Source organism: Ips typographus, linkage group LG11 (genome assembly GCF_016097725.1).
Source record: "Ips typographus isolate SLU linkage group LG11, UJ_Ityp_2.0, whole genome shotgun sequence".
Lineage (NCBI taxonomy): Eukaryota > Metazoa > Arthropoda > Insecta > Coleoptera > Curculionidae > Ips > Ips typographus.
Window position 1 is genome coordinate 1746741 of NC_138432.1, and position 16284 is coordinate 1763024.

Sequence of the window (16284 nt, forward strand, 5' to 3'; positions counted from 1 at the left end):
TTTTACTGAAAAAAAAAATTATGATTTTGGCCAAACCACTTGAATTAATTAAACAAAATTTTGTAGGTGTCAGTAGCTACGTGGAAAGGGAATTTTCCAAGAAACAACAATTTTTTTGCGTTTACCAGTGGTGGGCGTATAATTTTTTAAAAACATTTTCGAAAAAATATATTACCCTACTATTTTTTTTTCAACATAAAATGTATTATTAAATTCCTTGTTCAATTCTAAAAATAAAACCCCTTTTATTATTTTTTGCTACGACGCACCGCTTTCGAGTAAAAATAAAAATCTTAATGCGTGCCTAAAATGAAATGCTGTCTTAATTTAAAATGTCAAATTATTAAAACTTAGTTCAAAGCCGGCTGAAATCTTTTGTTTATGTTTATGTCTGTTGATAAAGAATAACCTGTAGTGAGTTAAAATTAAATTTAAGTTATTTTTTATTTTGTTTTTTTTTCAGTAAAATTTTGACACCCTGTAGAGCTCGAATCAGCTAAGAAAAGGCCACGGCCGTCATCAAACGATGATGTCACGATCTCTGTACGTCTCGCTTTAAATATTGCTGCCTTCGTTACTTTCCAAGTTGATGCAGCGAGTCAATGGCGTGCTATTCTCTGCTCAGTGAAATGAAATTTAATTAACGTAAATAGGTGTAGTTTTTGCTTTTTCATTTCATAAATTGTATTAAAACAGGATAGGTAAGTAGGTTTTATAAAACAAACCAAATACATATACATACATAATATTGACGCTTTGAGAACAAAATTGGCCTAGGTCTCTGGTCCCATTTCTTTAAATATTAATTTAAAAAATAAACAAGAAAACAAGCAAAGGGTAAATTAAAAAAACATACAGTGTGTTTCGGTTAAAAAGATCTGTGCAAATTATTTTTCTGCTGTAGCTGCAGGGTGATGATTGATGAAGAATATTAAATACCAATTAGTTTAAATCCAAATTATATAACTTAACTTAGGGCAATGTTAACCACAAAAAAACATTGTCTTGGGGCAATTAATCAATTATTGGAAGATAAAAATAGGCAGCTGGTTTCTTTTTTCAATTATTCTTAATTTGAAGGTCCTACAGTGCAGCTAGACCTTGAAAATGAAGTCTCAAAGTAACTTTCAGCTTGCCTTTGCATCGTTTTTGATATACAGGGTTTCATGAAGAAGAGGTAATATTTAAAATTTGTTATCTTTGTTAAATTTAATAATCATATATTTTTATAAATTTGATAATTTTGTTTATTTATAAATACATATACATATACAAATTACGAATTCATAACATAAAACAAAAATCCAAAACTTAGTCTAGGAGTGAGCATCCTAATTCTTCTTCGGATAAACTGGCATCACATTCATCATCATCACCAGAATCTTCATCGCTATCATCAGATGAACCAGTGTTAACAGTAAAAATAAGCTGGTCCACTGTATCATCAAAAATATGCTCTTTTTTTATGAGCTCCTCTTCATACTTTTTTACATGCTGGCAAATGTCAAACCACTCTTTTTCAGACACCTCTTGAAATTTTTGTTTTGTTAAAGCTTCGGTATCAGACAATTTAAAAGTGGTATTATGAGCTGCTACCCAATTTTTAACCAAAGCCCAAATTTTTTCTATTGGGTTTAATTCTGGATGGTAGGGTGGTAAACGCAACACAAGATGCCCATGTTGTTCTAACAGCCTATCTAAGTTATATTGTGGAGGAAATCTAAATTTATTTTCTTGTATGATTTGATACAGCTCTGGCTTTGTTAAATGAGGATCTGCTGGGATTCCTTTTTCCACTAGCCAACTTAACATATCTCCTTTTTTAGTAGCCGTTGTAATATTTTTGTTAACAGTAACATTGTGGTAGGCTGCATTGTCTATAATAAGGACTGAGCGGTCAGGTAAATTAGGAAGCAATTGCTTTTTTACCCAAGTCATGAAATTCTCATGGTTCATATCATCATGATAATCTCCTGTTTTTAAACCTAAAAAAAAAAAAAAAAAATCATAGTACAAACATTATGTGTCTTATATGATGTGTAAAATGTGGTTAAACTTATTAATTACTTGTTATATAAACTTATTTTATTTAAGCAGGAGGAAGTACTTAAGTAGGTTTGAGGTGTACATAAATATTACCTGACTTAAATATAAGCAATCCATTTTCAATAAATCCTTTTTCTCCACCTGCGTGCACTATTATAAGGCGTTGTCCTTTAGAAATTGGTTTTTGTAAGCCTTTAAAACTTTCATCATACCATCCTTTGTCATGAATATGACTACTGTGAATGTATGTCTCATCTGTATATACAATATTGCGACCTTCTGAGCGGTATTGCACCAATTTTTTAAAAAAATTTATTCGTTTTAAGCGAATGTCATATGATTCACACAAGAATTTTCTTTTGTCTGGTGTCTTCTGCCACCTACAAAAGATAAAGTTATTTTGATGTACATGATTGCCAAGATGTAAAACATACTAAAATCCAATGTTCTTAAGCAATCGCCCTAAGCTGCTTACACTAATGGATTCAGTCAAGATTTGCTGGTCAATAATTTTTTGCAAAATACCTGTAAAGATAAAAAATAATCCCATTTTAGTCTAAATTTTGTTGTTTTAAATTTTCAATTAACACATTATCAAGGTTTATACATATAGCAAACTAGGCTTACATTTAATTGTAAAAAACATGGTAAGTTCTGCTAGAAAAACTCTGAAGACTCTGTAGGTATACCTAATGTATTATAAACTTACCTTTTAATGTTGGAAGTTTTTTCTCAAGAATATAGAAATCATAAATAATTTCTCTGATTCTTTTGATTTCATCAGGTTTGATGTTATCCAATTTTAATTTTTTAATCTGTCCCTTCTTTGTAGGAGTGTGAAATGATGAGCTTGGCCCTCCCCATTCAACATGTAGTGCTTCTCTAGATATCTTCTGCACAGTAGATCTAGACACCCCTGTAGCTGCTATAGTTCTCTCTCTAAAATGATATTTATTATATTATTCAACGTTTTCGTCGTTTTTAATCAAAGACAATACCTGTAGTTATTCAAAGGAATGGAAACTCCTTCTGCCTCCTTCTTCATAAATTCTAAGACGTTACTTACAATTTCACGCCCTTGGCTGTGTATCACAACACCTTTCTTCCCAATCTTTTTTGGAGACATTATGACAAATTAACGATTTTTACTTATAACACGTGAACTCAAACTGCGACCATCAACAACACAACCAAAACACCAGACTAAAACGGAAACTAACCTAACCTAATTTTTAAACTCAACCTGTCCGCCACTACATTTTTTTAAACTTGGCAACATCGTTTAGAGTGCCGGCTAGTAAAAGCATGTAAAAGGGTCCATCTGTCCCTGGCCGCACCCGCATTTGTTTTAATTGTGCCCAAGTAAAAAACCGTACTACGTTGCCAAGTGGCTTTTTGACCGCTTAAGAATTTATTTTCGGGAATATTTTAATAGGACGCCTCTGATTATATCTAATGCGACGGCAACTGTAGAAGGAGAAAGAAATAGTTTTAAAAACTGCGTCATTGATGATGCGGTGGCCTTTTCTCATCTGAATCGAGCTCTATCTTCGTTATTGTTCATATTTCGAAAAAGCGTCATAGGAAAAAAAACTTATTTTTTGAAGCCCTATTCGTAGGTGAAAGGAAAGCACCAACTATGGAATCACCCTGTATACTACTTAAGCAAAGCCTCTAGTTTAGACAGCTTTTATTGTACGTATGTCAAGGTGCTAGAAATTAAATGGCGATTATGTAGAAAAGTAAAGAAAGGTTTAATAAAAAAATAATCCAATGTAACGAAGTTACTAATTTTTTGTTAATATGTAGAATTAGATTAAAGAAAACAATGCGCAGCCTCACACGCTTAAGTTACAATGCGTCTTCGCGACAGAATGGTGAACGCACCGCCGCGATCGATAAAGGTTCAGCGCGCAGCCGCGGTAGCGTAAACGAAGCAACATCGCGCCGTCGCGACTCGCGAGCTGGTAAACAGGTGATGCGCCGCGCGCCGCGCGTTACATTAGTCAGTTCTTCACGGCGGGACCATCGAAACCGACCGACGCTTCAGCCAGCTGAACGGTAAATTTTATTGTTCCTGGGGGCAAGCTTTGAAGGTGTAGGTATTTCGGAATCGTTTCCTTCGGACCGCCAGTACAGGATGTTATAACACTACTGGTTAACTTCGAGGGCCACGACTCCGAAAACCTCTCGGCGATTTGAGTTGTTTCCTCTGGACTGCCAGTACCGGATGTTATAACACTGCTGGTCAACTCCGGAGGCTACAATCTCACTATCGCCTAGGTATTTCCGAACCGTTTCCTTCGGACCGCCGGTACTGGATGTTATAACACTGCCGGTTAACTTCGAAGGCTACGGCTCCGAAATCCTGTAACCAGACCTGATCTCACCCAGGTCTTTCCGAACTGATTTCTTCGGACTGTCAGCTCCGGCCGTTTTAGCCCCCAACTGGTCAACTCCGAGGGCTGACCGTTTGAAAGCTGTTACCGATTCTCTGACCCCGTCTGTGCCCCAGAGCACAGTTTTCATACCGTCCGAATCCGTCATTCATACCGTAACCGTCTGTTTACCCTGGCTGGGAAAGCCGTTTCGATACCGTCTTAGTTACCCGCACCGTTCCCCGTTCTGAACACTAGGTTGTGTTGTCCGTTTGTTTTCCGTTTCAAAGTTACCGTATTGATTTAGTTAGGATCTCCAGGTCCGACTGTACCGTCTATTAATTTGAACACGAGGCTGTGTTGTTCTCTGTATGTTCATTTGTGCTAGAGTTTTAAGTAAGGATATGAATGGTTGTTAACTGTTATTTTTCCTGGTTAACACGACTTGTTTAGTTTTGCTGACCACCCTGTGTTTTCTTATTTTTGTCGCACTCCCTTCATCCATTAACAGATAAACGTGAACTCTGTCTTCGACTGTGTAAAAGCTCCCCAGGTATACGAAGCGAGTTCCTTAGTTACGCTTCTCCAAATAAAACTAAGGTGGCGCCCGAGTTTCGAAGCACCTACCCCTAGGTGTGGCAAAAACCGTACCAGGACCGGTACGTAAAGGCGGTTACACCAAATTGATTTATAAGGCATTTTTTTGTATGTCAAAACGGCCCTTGCTTAGTAGTTGCCTGAAATAATCTTGTAAGTAACTAGACAATAGTGTGGTTTAAACTACAGATCATGCAAACATTACTTTACACTTCAACTCATTAAAGAGGACAACGGTGTTCCATATCTATGCAATGTTATTGTCTTGTCTACAGCTATTCGATGATGGATTATTTCCCGCCTTATATATTTGCCGCCCGACGTTTTGATTTTTGGCAGTCATCATCAACTTTCTTTTTTCTTATGGGCGCCGTATTGAATTTTTAGCCCACCAAATAGTACGTTTTATTCTGATTTTAGTGATGTATAATAACTTATGATTTGCTTAATAAATAACAAAACAATTCAATAGAAACTAATCTTACCTTCGTTGGCTTTGAGTTAATGAGACGTTTTATGAAGATTACTTGGTAGTACTTGTCACACGCAATTGGCCTGAACATACTTAGACACAATGAGGAAAAACGAGGCAATATTATTTTAATGATTTTTGGTTTACGATCCTACGATCTTACGTAGTAAGTAGTGGCTTTTTCTTTTTTGGAAGTTGGTTTGGGTTCACGTAGAATCAAACTACAACAGTTTAGCCGAAGTTTTGCAAATTTATTTTTGCATCATCAGGGTCGCATTTTTGCAATCGTAGTCGAATGATTTGAAACGGCCGACCAGGAATACTGCTATCTATTTGCTAAAAAAAAAATAAAAAAAATAGCAGTATTCCTGGTCGGCCGTTTCAAGTCATTCGACTACGATTTACCAACCAAATCGCCATCGGTTTTTAAATGTTCTAATTTGTGTGTGCTCTAAATGTTAGATGTTTTATTTAAGTATAATATCCCCGTGTATGCCTTCAAATGAGTGCAAAAAAAAGCAATGACACGGAATCACAAGAACAGCGTGCCCTGATGATGCAAAAATAAATTTGCGAAACGTCGGCTAAACTGTTGTAGTTTAAGTCTATGTGAATCCAACTCCCAAAAAAGATCCAACTCCCAAAAAATAAAAAGCCACTACTTAATATTATTTTAAGCTAGAGAGCAAGCCAACTGTAATCAGTAAGCCAACAGACCCACATAACTTTATTTAGTTAAAACTTAACCAAAACACTGCTTGATTTGGTGTTTTTCAAAATCCAATATTAAATGATTTAAACTTGCACAACATTACAAAAAAAATCAATTTGGCCAAAAATAAAGTTCCTAAAATGATAATCTTTCTCTTGGAAACATAAATGACCGGTTTAAGTTAGAGATAATGCTAACAAATCTCTTCTGATTAACCTAAATTCTGCAGCAATCCTTGTATAATAATAACATTTTGTGCGCCTGTTTCTTTTCTACATACATTTTTAACTTGACTTATACATCTATATATTCTATATACTAATAATTATCGTGTTCGACAAGTACTGTCAAATAATGACATTTCAGAAAACTTCTCATTAACTCAAAGCCAACTAAAGTAGAATTAGTTTATATTGAATTATTTTGTCATTTATGAAGCAACTCATAAGTTGAAAATGGTGAGGTTTTGTTTTTTGTTTATCAATCCCAATCCTCTGACCGGTTTCGCCGTATTACGGCTCATCAGAGGGGCTATAGGGCTTGATAACCAAAGAACAAAACCTTCGTTCCAGTATAGTCAACTGGATGCCAGAAATGATAGTTGTGTGCAACATCTGGTGACATCTGTACTCAACTCTATGAGTTAGAAAGTACAGATGGCGTTCCAAAATCTAGGAACAGCACCATTAATGCCGCATCATTCGGTAAACACCGATCTGATTGGTTGAAAATGGTGAGGTTTTGTTTTTTGTTTATCAATCCCAATCCTCTGACCGGTTTCGCCGTATTACGGCTCATCAGGCTGTTCCTAGATTTTGGAACGCCATCTGTACTTTCTAACTCATAGAGTTGAGTACAGATGTCACCAGATGTTGCACACAACTATCAACTCATAAGTTATTAGACATCACTAAAATCAGAATAAAACGTACTATTTGGTGGGCTAAAAATCCAATATGGCGCCCATAAGAAAAAAGAAAATTCATGATGACTGCCAAAAAACGAAACGTCGTGTGGCAAATTTGACTCCATCATCGAAGAGCTACGAAAAAGTGGCAATAAAAAGATGCTTTTAGTTTTGGGATATCTCTTCAAATAAGGTAAGAAATAAATAAAAACAAAAAATCTAATTTTAAGATTTTTTCGGATATCTTCGGAAGCACTGGGAAAATTAAAATTTTTAAAACGGCATTTGGTTGAGATTTAAGTTGCGCAACTTTAACCCAATTTAAACTATCTCGTATCTCTTATGGTTTCTGAGATCCCAATGGTGAGGGTCGAATTAGAATTACCCTGTATAGAACATATTTCAAAAATGCTTTGTTAAAGAAATACAGGGTGTTTGGAAGAAAATAATTTATTTCTTCAGTATCGGTAACTGATTACAAGCAAATTATATTTTTATTTTCAGAAAAAACATCTCAATTTCATAATGCACATTGATAGAGAAATTGGTATGTTTTTTCTAATAAATCAGTAAAATGTGAATTTGTTATTCTCTCGAAAACTGTGACAGGTACAGAAAAAACTAAAGAGGCCTCGAAACATATGAATTATAAATGCATTAAAAAAAAAACAAGTACCTAAGTACACTAGGTATAATTTTTTGACAAGTGTGGCACATCATTAGTTTTCGGAAGTCTGTAGCTCCTAAAAAATGAAATAAAAAGTTCAGGTCCGTATTTGAAAAATCGAAGTTGATGATGGTACCTAAAAAACGAAACGTCGGAGCTGAAAACTAAAGCTGTTTTCTTGAAGAGCATAAAAAAGTGCCTCCAGAAAGTGCCATTGATTTTCCAAAATAATCTTAGTGTCAGATTAGTACAAGGGACAATGTTTATTTTTTGTAGATGTATTGAAAAAGATGCATGGTAACCTAGTGCTAACCATAGTGGCCGATTCATATACCAGGTGTCCAAGAGCACCCTGGACATAGGAGATTAACATGGGAAAACGGTTTTGATTTTTTTTCGCCTGTACGGTTCATTTAATGGAAAAACGCTTTAGATAAAAGTTGTAGTGCACATTTTCGGCTATCAACTTGTAATTTTTTCAATACCGTAGATTTGACCATTAAGACGAAAAACGGGTCTAAAATTCGGAAATTTTAAATCTCCCGCCAAGCGGTCGTTAAGGAAAGTTTATATCCGGTCGTGCTACCAACCTTTCAAAATCATAACAAATCGTTGTCAGTCATTCTGTAATCAAAACATTCAAAATAAGTTTATTTAGTAATAATTTTGAGTTACTACCCACATACTGCGAAGAAAATACAAATAAATCGTGATAAAAACACTTTATCAGTAGCCACAGCCCAAAAATCTGGTAAGTTGCGTATATAACCTCATTCAATGTCTCTACTCAACTTATTTACTTTGTAGCAAAATTCTTAAAGAAAACACTGGTTTTGCTTGCAAATATTTAATGAGGATGACCGAATCACCTATCTCAAGCCTCTTCATAACACTACCAAACGATTTAAAGTGATGAAAACAGTGGACAATGAAGATCTTTGAAGATAAGTTTCCTACTGTACAGGGACAACAACAAAGGGGCCAAATACTTCCTTCAAAAGTGGTGTGATTTAGTTTCAATGTGCTTAACTTCATGGACTATCATCAGCGAGGGTCTTCATCAGTGTTGCAACTAAAACAAAATGATTCAGTGTTGATATCTGACTTAAATCTCAAAATTTGATGTGCCTGTGAAATGTGAATAATCTTAAACTGGCTATAAAACCTCTCAGAAACCCCTTCTAAGAAGAGAATATGGACTTACACAGTCTAATTATCAGTCAGGTGACAAAACTTTTTGTATATGGGTAGGTATTGTCGAAAAACCAACTTTTCAATTGAGCTATCTACATGAGCTGTTCTATTCTAGGTTTAGGTATTAACATTATAATTGTGTTCTTTTTTCCACACACTCAATTGTTCCAAATAAAACTTTGTACACTGAACGTTTGTATTAATTAATTATTCACAGTTCAAAGTACAGTATACATTTTCTTCAAGTGAAAAGCTTAGGTACAATAGGTGGCAAAGAAAACTGGTCTTACCACATAAACAGTGATTGTTCCACAGATTGAGTGTGAGTGGGTGAACCTGTCACCATACAAGCTATGCTAAAAACAACTTTGTCTTATGTAGGATGGCTTGTCTGGATGACTGAATAAAGGCACACTTTTAGATAACTCTATTTATTATCAAAATGCAAAGGCAAAATTGAAAAAAAACGTGACCGCTCCCTGGCCCCGACTTAACCTCACTCCGTCTCTCTCTCTCTCTCCGCTTAAACTTCACTTGTCATGTCACACCCGTCACTTGATAATGGCGCGAATTTTAAATTGTAACAAGTAGTTTACTACCGTTCGGCCTTCCTGACCACCGTTCGTCCTCGATCGGTCTAGCATACATAATTTTAATATCAATAAGGCGCTTTAACAATTCATAATCATTGACATAATGATTGTCTTAACATAAGCAACAAAACCATAAGCAAATCTTAACCATATGACGTATAGGTAAACATAATCCGTCCTAACATAAGTCTTCATAACAATAAACTACAAACATAATCAAATTCAAAGTTTCAGGGAAAATCAAGCTACATAGTAGGGATTTATTGTGAGTCATTGTCAGGGTCATCATAAGTCGAGTTAAAGTTAGTGAATGGTCGTAAATTGGAAGAATCTAGAATACTTTTGTAAGGTCTTTGTGTGACTTGAAAACCTGGAATGTCTTCTACAACGTACCTGTCATTGGGCAAAACCCTAGTGACAATGTAAGGGCCTTTATACAAGGGTAAATGTTTTTTATTTAAGCCAGGTGTTACGTCAATATTTACACCCACGACGTAGTCGCCTTCTTTATAAACATGAGGTGTCTTATGTTTCTGATCGAAATACTGTTTATTATACTCCTGCAACTGGAGGATTTTATGTGAGGCGTTATTACGAACTTCGTCCAAGTCTCGTACACAGTCATTCTGGGATCTAAGGTATTCACTTAAAGGGTCTAAAACCTTACCCTTTTGGTGAATGCCAAAAAGGAGTACAGCAGGAGAATTTCCAATAGATCTAGAAAAACTGTTATTAAAAGCGAATTCAACATCTGCAAGGACACGATCCCATTTATTCAATTCAGGAGATAATTTTGACAACATCGGTCGTAAGTCTCTATTAATCCTCTCGATTTGCCCGTTGGCTCTAGGTGTTCCGGCTGCTACTAAAATAAGTTGAACATTGTTCTCATCAAGAAAAGTCTTAAATTCCTCTGATCGAAAATTGGAACCACGATCAGCTATAATCCTATTTGGTCGACTATAGCTATTGAAGTAACTAATTAAATGTCGAATAGTTTCAGCGGCGTTAGTTGTACGACAAGGAAAAAACTTAACAAACTTGGAAAATCCATCAATCACTGCAAAAATATATTTAAACTGTTTACCTGTTTTTTCCAGGGGACCATAATGATCACAGTGTATAGTGTCGAAAGGAACATAACCCTTAGGGATTGTGTGTAAAACTGCTTCACCTTTTCCACTTCGTGAATTATAAAATATACATTTCAAACAATTTATTATGTGATTTTTAACACGGTCCTTTAAGTTTGGAAACCAGTAGGTTCTTAAAATAACCTCACAGGTTTTGTCAACTCCAATGTGTCCAATATCATCATGACACGTTCGAATAACATTTGACTCAAGACATCTTGGAACATAAAATAACAGTTTAGAATTGTACTTTCGGTACACCAATCCATCTCTTAATTCATAAGAAGGATGTTCAGTAGTAATCAACAAGTCACGAATCTTTACAATATTTTCATCTTTTTCCTGAGCAACACATAAATTCCGTTCCAAGCTATTTTCAACAAAATAAACATTAAAAACTGGAAAACAACGACTAAGAGCGTCCACATGTTTCATACGCTCTGCTTTTCTATGTTCAAGTGTATAATCAAATTCTTGGAACACTAATGTCCATCTCAAAATCCGGGGGTTAATATCTTTTTCAAAAAAAAACCCTTTCCTTTCCCTTTATTCCTGAACAAGGACTACCACAAGGATCGCCTTTATCACCCTTCCTCTACAATATCTACTGTCATGACATATACAACCACAATCTACTTGACAAAAACTACATAAGCAAACATGACTACATTCTACAATATGCTGACGATACAGCACTCATAGTTCATGCCAAAACTACGGCAAAAGCTGTAGAGGAGCTTCAGACATTAACAAACCACACGACGGCATGGTTCTACAAATGGAGATTAACACCAAACCCCACGAAAAACCAACTACTCTTACCAAATCACAAAATAAAAGACAACTCTCCTACAATAACAACAGACGGTAATGTAACTACACCAAGCCCAGAAATAAAATACTTAGGGATAACACTTGACCAAAAACTCAAATTTACAAAACATGCACAAAATGTGAGAACTGAAATTATTAAACGAACTAAACATTTCAGAGCCCTGACGTACAAGAACAGAGGTATAAGCACAAAAACTGCAACTAAAATATACAAATCTATTTGCAGACCTCTACTCGACTACGGACACATACTAAGAGTTAATGCGACCAGCAAAACAAAAAAACACATACAAACTACTGAACAAATTGCACTTAGACTAGTAACCAAGATTAGACATCCTCAAAACCCGCTACATAACCCAACCAACGAATTACTCTACGAACGGACACAAATGACAAAAATAACAGAACGATTAACGAAACTAGAGGCAAAATGGAAAGGCAACCCCCACAACTGGACAATTATAAACCCCATCTCCCTCACAAGACCAAATAGACAATCTCGCTACGCCTTTCCTCAATATACTCTGTTGGAACATTTTACCTAAAAAAACGAACTATTAATTTTAACCTTTTCATTGTAAAACATTATAATTTTTTTTTTTTTTAACAAATGGTTAGTACATAAGTTTTGTTTCTGTAACATTGGCAGAAAGACCGGTAGGTCGATAGCCTTTTTCCTCGGAAATAAAGATGGTTTATATATATATATATATCTTTTTTCTCTAAAGTCAATTTCAGGCTGTTACAATCAGTGATAATTTTAAACTGGATCCCTTTTAAATAAATTCTGAATCTCTGTAAGGAATAAACTATACAAAGTGCTTCCAATTCAAAGCTATGATATTTCGACTCATCAGTAGTAGTTCTTTTGCTGAAATAGAAAACTGGATGGAAGTGTCCATCATTTTGCTTTAGCATAAGAATTGATGCAAAACCTATAGAACTAGCGTCACAATGAAGCTGAGTTTCAAGATGTGGGGAATAAATGGCCAAAACTGGAGCAGATGTTAATCTTGCTTAATCTTTTCAAAACACTCAAAACAACTTTGGTTGAACAAAAACTCTTTCTTAGATTTCTCAAATTTTAACAAGTCATACAATGGTTTGGCTAAAATAGCAAAATCCTTGACGAAACGGCGGAAGTAGGAACAAAGTCCCAAAAATCCATGTAACATTCTAAAATTTTGAGGTAAAGGGAATGAAGAAACTGAATCTACATTGTCCGGACTCGGTCGAATTCCGGATCGGTTAATTGAATAGCCCAAAAACACAATTTCACTCATCACAAAAGTACATTTGTCAAATCGTAAGCTAAGTAAATTGTCAACTAAAACTTTATATACCTCGTTCAATATGGATAAGTTGTCATCAATTGTCTCTGTGGCTATCAGTATATCGTCAATATAAATAATAATTTTACCTTGTTCAATCATATTCTGAAAAGCTGTATTCACAAAACGCATAAAAACTGCTGGACTATTTTTAAGTCCGAAAGGCATTTTCAGATATTCAAACTGGCCAGAAGGTGTAACAAAGCTGGTGTATTTGATTGACTCAGGGTCTATAGTAACATGATGAAATGCGTCTTTGAGATCTAGTCGTGAAAAGTATTGTTTGTCTCGTAGCTGCTCTATTTGGTCATCAATTAGAGGCATGGGAAAATTGTCTCTAGCAGTCAACTTATTCAATTCCCGAAAGTCAACACATAGCCTCAACTTACCTGACTTTTTCTTTACCAAAACAATGGGAGAACTGTATTGGGATGAACTCTTCCTAATAATTTTCCTGTCCAGTAAGTCCTTAGTAATCTTGTCCACCTCTAATTTGTCTGAATATGAAAGTCTACGAGGGTGAAAGTAAAAAGGTACATGTTTAGGGTCAATCAGAAGTTTCAATTGTAAGTCAGTAATGGGAAATTCAGGCCTAGGTGCTGTTACATAATTTTCAAATAAATTTTGTTCTATAGTAGCCCTTACTTCATTGCTTAACTGTGGATTAATATTCAAATTTAGATTAGTACGAGTTTCCTCAAATTGATCCACTTGGATATTCAAAACTTCATTTTCAACATAATGCACATCATTATCAAGAAATTTTAAATATACTTTACCCTGATTAATAGTAAAATTAACAGTAGGGTTACACAACACATCTCTACCTAATAAGCAAGAATCTGACATTGCACTTGTAGGTATGACATAAAATTTAGTTAATAAAGAAGTAATTTGGTCAACATCAATTTCCGCTTCATAACAACCTAAAATCTGTAACCCACTACCATTCATGCCGGTAAAACTATCATTTGTTTCAGCTAAAGTAACATAACATGGTAATGAATAACGTAACATGATCATTTCTTTAACGTTCTCAATAAACTCTTCATTGTAAAGAATACAGGTTACTTCAGCTTTTGATTTCTTAACAGTTGGATCAGCAGCAATTTGTTTAAGTACATGAATGTTTTTTAATAGAGATACACAAGAGTCTCTTTGAGTGCACCAGCGGCTTTCAGCAGGTAAGACTAATTTTATGCATCCTCTCTGTAAAATCTGAATTTCTAGTGAACTATGCCTAAATTCTTTAATAATCATATTAACTTTTGATAATGTATCGCCATCAACTCAATCTTTAACTAGTAGATTTCCTATGTTACAAGGACTGTGCCACAAGTTGGTCAGGCGTCCCATTTTTAACATATTTGCAGCATTATCTGACACTACTGCATAAATATCACAATCATATGCTTGTTTGGCGGCTTCAATAGAATTTAAGCACACTTCAACAAGAGCTTCACCTGTTTCTTTGACAGCAGAAAAGTCATATGATTCTAGAAATATACTTTCACCATGTACACTCTGTAACATTGTAACTACATTGTTTGTATTATTTGATGAATTTTTCCATCCATCAATAAGTAATGATGCATAGGGAGAGGAGATGCATTATTTTTATTATTTACTAATATTTCTTCATGCACTTTATCTAATAGCACAGTGGACATTGTTTTCCTACATGACAAACTGTACGAAAGGCGAATTGTCTGAATACAATTTTTAAAATGGACACTCTCAATTACAGAAAATGGAATATTACATCGATCGTGGGACAGGTGAACTTAATGCCAAGGATGAGGAACAACTGAAAGAAGTTGCCTCAAAAGTTACTGAGGACAGTGACAGCATACTGTTAACAGATGCAGATAAAGATGCTTTAAAAGCTTTGAAATTTCAGCTTCGTCCTTCTAGACTTTCCTAAAAAAAAAACATAATTTAAAATACCTAAGATTAAACTTATCTCTGTTTACTATGATTGGAATATTTGGATCATTAAAGACTATAATTTCAGTTGTTCCAACTTCCATATCATCCATAAAAACATCATTGTTGTTGGCAAAATTTTCTTGGATTTCCTGATTCAGAGGTAGGCGGTAGGAGAGTATTTGGGGTTGGGCTTGAGTGAAAACTTTCATCATCACTATCAGTATCTTCTGACACAGCTTGGGGTCTAGAACATCTGTTTCTGAAGGCAAACACAAAATATAGACTCAAAAGTTTGCAGTTATAGATGGGCAGAACCAAGTAAAACCTTGCAACTGATATAGTACTAATAGTCTTCTTAAAGCTGTATTTTTAATAATAGAATTGCAAAATTTGCATATGGCAGCTTGCCTTTTATTGTCAAGGTGGACATATTTATAATGTAATTTTTCATAAACTGAATGTGGTTTCCTTCCGCGTTGTTCCATTACACTTTTTACCTCCTAACGTCACATTATTAAGAAAAAAGTGTACTTTAAGGAAGGACGGAATGGCTAAAGCTTTAGGGCGGGACGGCGGTATATGGGGGTGCGATAACTGCGAATGCAAAGTCATTTGTCATGATGACACTAATTAGCATTCGGCATTTAGCTGTCATTAGCGTTAAGCATATTATTAGCAGTTTAAGCATATAGTATTAGCAGTTTAATACTCACTACTGTCTGTAGTGTCAATGCTAGTGCTGTCATAATTGTCAAAATATTTCGCGACATTTTTTACGACGTTGCAATGTAAAAATGCCGCAAATGTAGTAAGTTAGCTTTATGATAAAGTTTACCCAACCCTGGCTTCTATTGCAGTTGACAACATTGTTGGCAGTTTACCGCTGTTTGGCGCTATTGACATATGACGTTTCTGCGTTTCTTTGTTTTGTTCACAAAACACTCCTTTACTAGAATGGAAACGTGTGAACATTTAAATAGACATTAACATCAGCGCGCCTCTTTACGTAGGAAGGAAAAGCTTTAGGCTTCTTGACAATGGCGGATAAACATTGACTATTCATTTCCTACCAATAATTTTTCATTTGCATCATAACCAGTTAAGGGGAATGCCCTGTGTTAGTTAAACCCAACTTTTAACTATAACAATTGCTAAAAATACGTTACAGCTAACACTTGGTTTAAACTAACACAGAGATTACCCACTAATACTGGTTAAAACGCAAACCATACTCATTAAACTGAAAAATTAATAAATAAGCAAAGTAGCATGTACTTGGAAAGATTATATTAAAAAAGTAAAAGAATTACAAACTAAACAACGCATTTTAATGAAATAATAAAACTCCAGTAATTTTGACAATAACTTACAGGAAACGCAAAAAATGTTTAGTGTGCGCTGATACATTATATGTTTCATTCATAATTTATAAAATGCACCGAAAGGTATACTAAAGTGTTTTTTGGAAAAAAAATCTTGATTTTAGAT

At 35.0% G+C, this 16284-nt stretch overlaps 2 protein-coding genes across 2 annotated transcripts; both read right to left on the bottom strand.

Annotated features, from left to right (window-relative positions):
* Positions 1-729: 729 nt before the first annotated feature.
* On the bottom strand, positions 730-3593 carry LOC145735311 (uncharacterized). The gene is given in 5 exon segments (XM_081989158.1): positions 730-1985; positions 2140-2426; positions 2481-2571; positions 2756-2985; positions 3045-3593. Coding segments are annotated over 5 exon segments (1410 nt in total). The 5' UTR covers positions 3173-3593; the 3' UTR covers positions 730-1311.
* A 5017-nt stretch (positions 3594-8610) lies between these two features.
* Positions 8611-15408, bottom strand: LOC145735623 (uncharacterized). Its single transcript, XM_081989614.1, is given in 3 exon segments — positions 8611-14469; positions 14472-14650; positions 15294-15408. Coding segments are annotated over 3 exon segments (2220 nt in total). The 3' UTR covers positions 8611-12543.
* Positions 15409-16284: the final 876 nt, after the last annotated feature.